General features: G+C 44.9%; 2 protein-coding genes across 2 annotated transcripts; one reads left to right on the forward strand and one right to left on the reverse strand.

The window, feature by feature from the left end:
• Positions 1–5,533: 5,533 nt before the first annotated feature.
• LOC112125030 (olfactory receptor 1038-like) lies at positions 5,534–10,489 on the forward strand. Its single transcript, XM_024223491.1, has 2 exons — positions 5,534–6,454; positions 10,472–10,489. The coding sequence occupies exons 1-2, from the start codon at positions 5,534–5,536 to the stop codon at positions 10,487–10,489; spliced, it is 939 nt and encodes a 312-aa protein (XP_024079259.1).
• LOC112125029 (mas-related G-protein coupled receptor member H-like) lies at positions 8,449–9,429 on the reverse strand. Its single transcript, XM_024223490.1, has one exon. The coding sequence runs from the start codon at positions 9,427–9,429 to the stop codon at positions 8,449–8,451; it is 981 nt and encodes a 326-aa protein (XP_024079258.1).

Raw genomic sequence — 10,489 nt, forward strand, 5'->3', positions numbered from 1 at the left:
GGGGGGGAGGGCGGCCGGAGCCCTGGGGGGAGGGCGGCGAGCCCCGGCTGGGGCTCGGCTCTCCCCCTCTGGCGGCCAGAGCGCCGGGGGCAGGGCAGCGAGCCCCGGCTGGGGCTCGGCTCTCCCCGCCGGCGGCCAGAGCGCAGGGCGGCGAGCCTACCGGGGCTCGCCGCTCTCCCCACGGCGGCCGGGGGGAGGGCGGCAAGCCCTGCTGTGGCCCCGCTCTCCCCGGCGGCCGGAGCGCCGTGCCGCCCCCCTCCAGGTGCCGCCCCAAGCACCAGCTTGGGTGCCTGGTGCCTGGAGCCGGCCCTGATTGGACTATTGACTCAGCCCCTGCTTAAGGGCCTGAGTTCCTGACTGTTTGGTTGCTGCCCTGCCCTGACCTAGGGCCTAAAGGGCCTGAGCCCCTAACAGTGGGTTTGCTGTCCCCTACTACCGCAGGACCAGGACTGACAGTGAACTAGAGCGAGGTGGTGGGATACCCCACAGCCCCGCAGAGGGACGAACTGTGGCCAAGCCCCATTACAGGCTCCCAGCTGCCGCAGGCAGAGGAGGAACCAGCCCCACAGCTCCCAGCAGGGGAAACCATGGAGCTTCAGCAGCAAAAGTCACAGACAGGTTACGGCTTCTGTGAATTTTTGTTTATTGCCTGTGACCTCTCTGTGACCTTTACTAAAAATAACCATGACAAAATCTTAGCCTTAACAATGAGTGATCTGCAGGGCCCAGACTGCTGACATGGTGCAGGTCTCCCTTGTTTCCAGCTGCTACATTGCATTAAAACTCAGTTAAAAATACTTAAGATACTTTACTAATGTTGTTTTTCCACACAGGCAATTGCTGTAGCCACTGCAGGAATGTTATTGGATAGGAGGGGAAGTGCCCATGAGACAATTAATTAAGATTGGCTCCCCACGATGAACATGTTTAAGAACCTCTGCAGTGAAGAATCGGAGATGAGAAAAGCTGGTGGATGTTGGACCTGAGATCAATACAAAGGGATTGCAATGAAATGGCTACTCCAAAACTAATTGCTTTGTTCTGTAGGACATTTCGGCAGGGAAGAATCTAGGGGGAGTTTGAGGTCCCAAAGTTTCTGTATCTACATAAGTGTCTTGCATCATCTAAGCAAGAATTATTGACAACCAGGGGATATGGTGATGCTGTCTTGCATTTTAGCTTATAACAGAACCATGTTAAATTATTGCAACCTTTGCAGCTAGGTGTGATTCTCTGCCCAGTAGCAACAACGGATAAAGAGTCTGGATTCTTGGCAGAGGAGTCTCATTAATTTAGTTGGACATTTTAGAAAAGGCAAGTACCTTCCAGCCTGCTGACTAGATGGCAAGCGGTTGATGGTAAGTTCATTAAAGACAGTTTGTTTAATCAACCAGGTTAACTGACAACTAGTGAAATCGGAAATGCTTTTTTGCTTGAAGATGGACAAAGGGTCAGATTTTCATAGAATTAAAGAGCCATAGGGTTAGAAGGGACCGCATGGGTCATCTGGTCTAATCCCCTAACAAGATGCAACATTTGTTGTGTCAAAACCATCCAAGACAGATGGCTATCCAGCCTCCTTTTGAAAACCTCCAGTGAAGGAGCTTCCACAACCTTCCCTAGGCAGTCTGTTCCTTTGTCCTCCTGTTCTTACAGTTAGGAAGTTTTTCCTGAGATTTAATCTAAATTTGCTCTGCTGTAGTTTGAACCCATTGCCTCTGAAGCAAGAGAGAATAACTTTTCTCCATATTTTTTATGGCAGCATTTCAAGTATTTGAAGGCCCTATTATGTCCCCACTTAATCTCCTCTTTTCCAAACTAAACATACCCAGTCCCTTCCGCCTTTCCTCAAATGGCTTGTATTCCATCCCTTTGATCAACTTCGTTGCTCGCCTCTGGAACCTTTCCAGTTTTCTACATCCTTTCTATACACTGGTGACCAAAATTGGACACAGTACTCCAGCTGAGGTCTAACCAGTGCTGAGTAGAGCAGTACTATCACTTTCCGTGACTTGCATGCTATACTTCTGCTAATGCAACCCAAAATTCCATTTCCTTTTTTTTGCAACAGCATCACATTGCTGACTCATGTTGAGGTTGTGATTCACCACAACTCCCAGATCCTTCTCAGCTGTGCTGCTGCCAAGCCAGTTTTCCCCCATTCTATACTTGTGCATTTGTTTTTTCTTCCCTAAGTGTAGCACCTTACATTTGTTTTTGTTGAATTTCATTTTGTTTTCTATAGCCCAGTTCTCCAATTTATCCCTTTGAATCCCTTTATATTTTAGCTCTATCCTCCAAAGTGTTTGCAAATACCACCACCCCAGCTTTGTGTCATCTGCAGATTTGTTCAATATGCTCTATTCCTACATTTGTGCCATTAATAAAGATGTTAAATAACACCGGACAAAGAACAGATCCTTGCTGAACCCCACTGGAGATCTCCTTCCAGTCCAACATCATTCCATTAATAGCTATTCCTGCGGTTGTTTAACCAATTATGTATCCACTGAAAGGTAGTTTTACTGAGCCCGCATTTCTCCAGCTTACTTATCAGAATGTCATGTGGGACTATGTCAAAAGCCCTTTCTAAAATCCAGATCTATTATGTTCACCAAATTCCCCCCATCCACCAAACCAGTTACCCTGGCAAAGAAGGAAATCAAGCTGGTTTGGCATTATTTGTTTTTAGTAAATCCATGTGGGGTGCTAGTGGTTACCCCTTCATCCTCCAGGTATTTGCAAATTGACTGTTTTATATATTGCTCTAGTAGCTTCCCAGCTATCGAGGTGAGGCTGACTGGTCTATAGTTCTTTTTCCCCTTTTTGAAGATATGTAAGTGACTGAATCATAGAATCATAGAAGATTAGGTTTGGAAGAGACCTCAGGAGGTCATCTAGTCCAACCCCCTGCTCAAAGCAGGACCAACACCAACTAAATCATCCCAGCCAGGGCTTTGTGTAGCCGGGCCTTAAAAACCTCCAAGGAAGGAGATTCCACCACCTTCCTAGGTAACTCATTCCAGTGCTTCACCACCGTCCTAGTGAAATAGTGTTTCCTAATATCCAACCTAGACCTCCCCCACTACAACTTGAGACCATTTCTCCTTGTTCTGTCATCCGCCACCACTGAGAACAGCAGAGCTCCATCCTCTTTGGAACCCCCCTTCAGGTAGTTGAAGGCTGCTATCAAATCCCCCCTCACTCTTCTCTTCTGCAGACTAAGCAAGCCCAGTTCCGTCAGCCTCTCCTCTTAAGCAGAGCTGGCTCCAGGCACCAGCGCAGCAAGCAGGTGCTTGGGGCGGCCAACGGTAAGGGGCAGCACGTCCGGCTCTTCAGCGGCAATTCGGTGGCGGGTCCCTCAGTTCCTCTCGGAGGGAAGGACCTGCTGCCAAATTGCCATCGAAGAATTGCTTGGGGCAGCAAAAATGCTGGAGCCGGCCCTGCTCATAAGTCATGTGCCCCAGCCCCCTGGCCATTTTCGTTGCTCTCCATTGGACTCTCTTCAATTTTTCCACATCCTTTCTGTAGTGGGGGGCCCCAAACTGGACGTAATACTCCAGATGTGGCTTCACCAGTGCTGAATGATGATGCAGTGCCGACTGAAGATTCAGTTAGGTGTCTAATGGAATTTTCAAAAGCTTTTAGGCATCTAACTCCCTTTGAAATCTTTGGAAGTTAGGTATCTTAGCCGCATAGGCATTTTTGAAAATCCTACTTGGTGCCTATCTGAATCTTCCAGCACCTAATACCTTTGAAAATGTGACCTGAAGTGTCTTAATGCTGTAGGTCCAATTTCTAAGATTCTAGGAAAGCTGGAGAGAGAAAGAGTAGCTTGATATATATCAAATATCTTGAAAGAGAGATGTGACAAAGGTATAGATTTTCTTCTCCAATAGTAGAAAATGCAACTGAAAAACATGTAACAGCTCCATAATAGTTTTAAATGTGAAATGGTATGTATTATAGTCTAGTTTGTACACCTGATCATACGAGTCCTGCCTCATTGACTTAGTGGGGCTGCTTATGTAAGTTCAAGTGCTCATCAGCATCCAGGCTGCAAAATTTAGCCCTGTGGTGGGGAATTTCATCTGGACACTAGAGGGTGCTCACATTATGCCTTGAAAAACTGGGATTGGTAAACCTTGTAATTAATGTAACTATATTTGCTAATCATAAATTACTACATTATTTCCCTTGTGTGGCAATGAGTTCCATGGTTAATTCTATGTTCCATTGAATACTTTTGTCTGTATCAAATTTGCCCTGCTGGAGGAAGCAGAAAGGGTTGTGGACACAAGGTCCTAGCAGCTATTTGCCTTTTTTGGCTTCTAATATCCCAGAAAGGGCAGATGTCATTAATTTCAATAATTCCCACTTCACTTGTGATTCTCCCCCCGTCAGAATCATGGAGGCTTTTGCTACCTACCACCCAAGGGTGTTTCATGTAGTAAATCATGATCTATTTAATTTCTCAGCAGAAAATGACCATTGTGCCAATCCAATGTGCAGTGAAATCAATAGAAAGTCACCCCTTGACTTCAACGGCCTTTGGATCAGGCCAATAAAAAGGAGTTTTCATACCTCACCCTCTGCTGGGGGTTGAGTTCTACTGCTGGTTTGGCCAAACTATTAACCTCCTGCCATCATGTTATTATAGCAAAGAAGCCACTCACTTTTTCCTGTTGGAGTTCTGAATGGCTAAAAGTGATGCCTGAGATTCATAGTTTCATTGACTTTAAAGCCAGAAGGGACCATATACAGTCTGGCCTTCAGTACATTGCAGGCCCTTAAATTTTACCCAGATATTACTATATAAAGCCCAAAGACTTCAGTTAGACTAAAGCATTTCAGTCCTCAGGGGACTAATGTGGTACCACAGACAGAGAACAGGAGAGACCAAGGTGCCATCAATGCCCAAGGCTCCTGAAATGGCAGGGAATTGATTGGATGAGCCAGGCCCAGGTGATCCCAGCACATGATCCATGCCTCATGCTGCAGAGGAAGGTGAAAACCCTCAAAGGTCCTTGAGTTAATGCTGAGATTATCTGTTTCAGGAAGATGGCCCTTGCCCTTCATGAACATTTGGATCACATTGCTCACAGCTGGACACATCCAACTGCAGCTGCATTGGGGTGGAGAGGCAGGGATGTGCAGTGAGCTGTAGGGATGATGCTTAGTGCATCTTTCCCAGCAAGGCTGAATTGCTGTGTTGGGCACAGTGAGAGTGAGGATGGTGCAGTGGACTATCTTGAGCCTTAAGAGACCAGGGAGCAAGTCCCATCCCTGCCACAGTCTGTATGTGTGACCTTGGACACGTCATTTAGCTACTCCGTGCCTCAGTTTCCCATCTGCCCTACCTCATAGGGTTGTTGTGAGGACAAATTCATTAAATATGTTTAGGTGGTTAGATGCTATGGTAATGAGGACCATATAAGTACCTTGGTTATCTAGAAGATAAATTGGGGCTCATCAGTTCTCTCTTTGGTCAATCAGGAAGAGTCAATCAGCAGATAACGCCTGTGCGGACAAAATGGCTGGGGAAAATCACACCCTGGTGACTGAGTTTGTTCTCTCAGGACTAACAGAAAGTCCAGAGATGAAGGCCATCTGCTTTCTGCTCTTCTTAGTGATGTACCTGATCACCCTGGTGGGAAACCTCGGGATGATCATGTTGATCAGGTTCGACCCCCGGCTCCACACCCCGATGTACTATTTCCTCAGTAATTTGGATTTTGTGGATTTCTGCTACTCCTCAACCATCACCCCCAAGATGCTGGTGGATTTCCTAACTGAGAGGAGAGCCATTTCATTTGGTGGGTGCATTGCACAGCTGTTCTGTTTTGTGCTCACAGCGAGCGTTGAATGCCTCCTGTTGGCCGTGATGGCCTATGACCGTTACGTGGCCATCTGTAACCCACTACTCTATACCGTCAGCATGTCCCGCAGAGTCTGTGCCCAGCTGGTGGCTGGCTCGTATCTCATTGGCTTTGTCCATGCACTGGCACAAACTATCTCCACCTTTAGACTGTCCTTCTGCAGCTCTAATGTCATCAATCATTACTTCTGTGACATCCCCCCACTGATACAGCTCTCCTGCTCTGATACCTACAGCAATGAGATAGTGCTTTACACTTTTGGTACATTTCACGGCATCGTCACCTCATTGGAGATTCTGGTCTCCTATATCTATATCATCTCCACCATCCTGAGGATTCGCTCCACTGGGGGCAGACGCAAAGCCTTCTCCACCTGTGCCTCCCACCTGACAGCTGTCATGATATTCTATGGCACCACAGTCTTTATGTATGTCAGGCCAATTTCCAGTTACTCGCTGGACCGGGACAAAGTGGTCTCAGTGTTCTACACTGTTGTGATCCCCATGCTGAATCCTCTTATCTACAGCCTGAGGAACAAGGAGGTGAAGGACGCCCTGAAAAGGTTATTAGGCCGAGTAACAGTTTCTTGACAGGTGTCAGTGCAGCAAAAATGTTGGTGAGATAATAAAGAAAAATCCTTGGGCTGAGTTTATTATTTTCTCTGTTTACTTCATGTAACTTTGGGTATTGTCTGATGTGAAAACCCATGGTAATCAGAAATTGAATAGACCTAAATTAAAGAGAATTGGATTCACTTTTTCACCCTGAACCTGAACATTAAGATGAATGCAAGCATATCTACTAACATACTTCAAGGAGACTTCATGTACCTAATATATGAGGCACACATATGGCCTAAAGGAATAAGTACAGAAATGGAAGTCCTAAATTTGAATCACTGGCTGTATTTTGCTGCTTCATATAAAGCATTCATTAAAGATTCTTTATAAAGATTATAAAGATTCATTAATTATTTCAAGAGTGGAGCTGAGTCAGAATCAGAATTTCCACCCCCTCAGTGGAGATACCATGGTGCATCATGGGATGTGTAGTCCAAGCAAGGAGCCAGGCCCATCGGAGAGAATGGGGTAGTGAAGCACGCAAACTACAACTCCTATGAGGCTCCATGGCACCCTAGGTAGATGCAATTTAGTGTCAAATTGACTTGAAACATTTTTTTTGTTGAGTTTAGCCAACCAAAGTGTTTTGACTCAGGTTGATGAAAAATCAACAAAATAATAGTAAAAAAATGTCTACAACATCCATTTCCAGCCAGCTCTACTCATGACTTAACTTTGAAGAGGTAACAGGGCATAGGGGTGCTAAACACTGCTGCTGGACAGTGCTGAATAATGTGGCCGAACAAGACTATTTTTAAGGCTTATTATGAAACAATCCTCCCTTTAAGATGGAAAAAAGATGTGTTGGCCCTAAGTGACATGAGGTAGAGATTGGCCCCTTGCAAACCCTACAATCTATATTGAGGGAAGTTAGTCAATTTACTTACCAATTCTGGGCTACAAAATTCCACTACCTTACAAAGTATTTGCACAGACCATGAATTCATATCCTTGTAAGAGACTATAGCTGGATTTTGTATAAGAGCCCTCTAAATACTAAAAGTGGAAATTATAATAGGATTCTTTCTTTCTTTCTTTCTTTCTAGACAAGCCCTTAGTCACCCCTCTTTTTTCGGCCTCCTGTTCCCTGTTTGGAAAGTGGAGAAAATCATCATTTCCTACAGAGCTGTCCTGAAAGTTAAAATGTGTATAGCACATTGCAAGTGCACAGAGTGTGTAGTCTTAGAGAACCAATCATAGGAGTGTGTTTGTAGCCAATGATGTATTGTTGTTAAAAATTATCAGTGAAACCAGGCTCAATCATTTTTGTTGATTCTCATCCAACCTCCAGATGTCATGAAATTACTGCCTGATGTACAACCACCTGCTTCTTGCAACAGTTGCCTGTGAGGCCTAGTATGCTTTGTTGTACCTCCCATCTCCCTTGTCCATTGTGCTTTTTAATCACAATAATGCACATGCAAGTATCTTTTCTCAGCAGCCTGGACCAATGAATTGGAAATATTAAATTGGAAATATTAAACTCAGTGGCATCTGAAGCTGCTCTCTTTTATCACTGATAAATTCTGAACCAGCTGGGAGCACAATGCAGAAGTGTGAAAAAATGTTAGAGGGCGAATTTACTTTTAATTACCTTTATAATTTAACCAGGGAAAGGTAAACAAACAGTAAAACAATGAAAAAGTTTCCTCACTTCCATTGCCCATTGGAAAACAGTTACATAAACTGTTGGATGTTGGGGAAGAACCCACAATTTCAAATCAAAACATTTTGTTGGTGCTGAAATTTTTGCATGAAAAATTTTGATTGCCAACAAAACCCTGTTTTCCAATGAAAAAATATTTTGCTGGACATTTTTTTGACTCGCTCTATTTCTCATTTATTAAAGTGCTGTAGCGTTAAACGGAAATGTCCTTGCAAGGGTAGCATCATTAACTTTGAAGATCTACCACGCCTTGCACATGCTCTGTAAGATTCTCAGTGGCTGGCTATTTTATTTGTTTGGTGGGCCTTTTCTCTTGTGGACCAGCCTCCTCATTGAAGATTCTCAGGAAAACCTCCTTGAGGGGCTCTCTCAATTGCCGTTTCCCGTGTCTCCCAACTAAGAAGTAGATGAAGGGGTTGATGCTGCTGTTCATGCAGGGCAGCAGGATAACTAAAGACATAACAAAGAGGTGTATCATGGTGTGACTAAGGAAGGCCATCAGCACTATGACCCTCAGTGGAAGGGCGAACATGAGAAAGAAAAGGATGGTGACCATAATGACAATATAGAGCTTTGTTGATTGGTGTCGCTGTGAGCTACACCGCACCTTGATGAACAGGGTCAGGCTGGACAGAACCATGAGTGGAGTGAAAATCAGGAAACTCAAGACACAGCTGAATATGGTCATTTTGGAACAGTCGTAGTCATTGATGCAGAAATAGCACTCCAGTCCAGTCACCAGGATGGAGAGAGCCCAGAGCAGAGCACACACAATGGAAGACAGGTTTTTTGGACGGTGACATCGGTACCAGATGGGGTAAAGGACGGACAGACATCTCTGAACGCTGATGGCTGTCAGGAGATACAGGCCAGTGTTGTATATAAACAGCGCCACCCACTGGATTGCCTTTATGATGACAAACCCTCCAAGAAAGTCCATATGTAAATATAAGATGATAATAATTAAGAAGGCAACCATGCACAGGAGGAAACCAAAGTCAGCAATGGCCAAGTTGAGGATGTAGATGGTGAAGGGGTCCTTCTTAATGCGGAAGCCGAGGAACCAAAGAACCATCCCGTTCCCCACCAGCCCGACCAGGCAAATGAACAGAGAAATAGAGCTGATCACAACTATCGGAATGAAACATCGATCCTGATCTGCATCTAGGTCTGTGTCATTAAAGCTACTGGAATCATTAAATAATACGCAATAACGCAGGCTTATCTTTCCAGGAAGCGGGGATGTCGTGATAAGCTCAGTCATATTGAAACCTCTGCTGCAGAATGACAATTTCCAGCTCCCTCTTTATCTCTCTCTCGTAAACACACCTGCTAATAGAGATAAGAGGAATGTGTATTAGCGACTCCGGATCATGGTGGGAACTTGGATTTGCTAGTAATTAGTGCCCCTCCCTGTGCCTCTGAACTGAAATATCCAGATACCAATGAGCATTTATTAGAAATACACACACAGATAAATACAAAGGGGAGACTTTAGAGGATTTTTGGTGCAGAGGGTGACAAGGCTGGTCTTTCTTCTTTGGAAACGTCAGGGCAAAAGATAAAATGAATGTCAGAGACTGCAGTCCCAAGTAGATCAGGAGTGAGGTGGCAGAGCTGTGTGTGTATATTGTGGGGAGATCAGGATTGGAATAGAAGTAGGGCTGCAGTTCAGGATTGAGAGACATTGGGAGAGGAAGGGGCAGAGAGCCCAAGGTGGCAATAGTAGGAGCGGTTTTGTGAGTCAGGATTAAAGCACATTGGCAGGGCAGGGGCAAAACCCAGATCTGGAATAGCAGAGGGCTGGGGGGGTAGGATTGACAGGCATGGGCAGAGCTGTGGGAATGGAAGAAAATATAGAAAACATCAGAGGGCAGAAAAGAGGATAATTTTCACCCACAAAATGCTCACCTTCCCTCTGATGTTCTAAGGTTTGAATGACAGTTTTGCAGAAGCTGTGGTAAAGCAAATCTGTTAGAGAAATTCCTTACCTCTGGCTTCTTATCAGTTGCTCCGTGCGGAATCAATTACTTGAACATTTTGCAACAGTGTAATTGTTATTAAGAGACTCAGAAGTACCCTGTAATTTCCTGTTCCATGTCCAACAAGTCAATCCAGCCCTAAATCCTGGCCACCAAATGCCATGTTCACACTATGTAGAGCCAAACACAGCAATCTTTCCACCACGATTTCTTCTCTTTGTTACGGAAAGGTCTCATAAAGTTGGTAGCAGGGCTCTGCTACTTTAATTGCTTCCTATCTCCTTTTTATGGGCAAAGAACACTGACTGAGCAGGTTTCCTAAAGAAACGGAGAACCACTTGA

This window comes from Terrapene carolina, unplaced genomic scaffold (genome assembly GCF_002925995.2).
Source record: "Terrapene carolina triunguis isolate 2854851 unplaced genomic scaffold, T_m_triunguis-2.0 Scaffold32117, whole genome shotgun sequence".
NCBI lineage: Eukaryota > Metazoa > Chordata > Testudines > Emydidae > Terrapene > Terrapene triunguis.

Coding starts and splice junctions, on each gene's coding strand:
- LOC112125030 (XM_024223491.1), top strand. CDS start 5,534: ATGGCTGGGGAAAATCACACCCTGGTGACTGAGTTTGTTCTCTCAGGA.
- LOC112125029 (XM_024223490.1), bottom strand. CDS start 9,429: ATGACTGAGCTTATCACGACATCCCCGCTTCCTGGAAAGATAAGCCTG.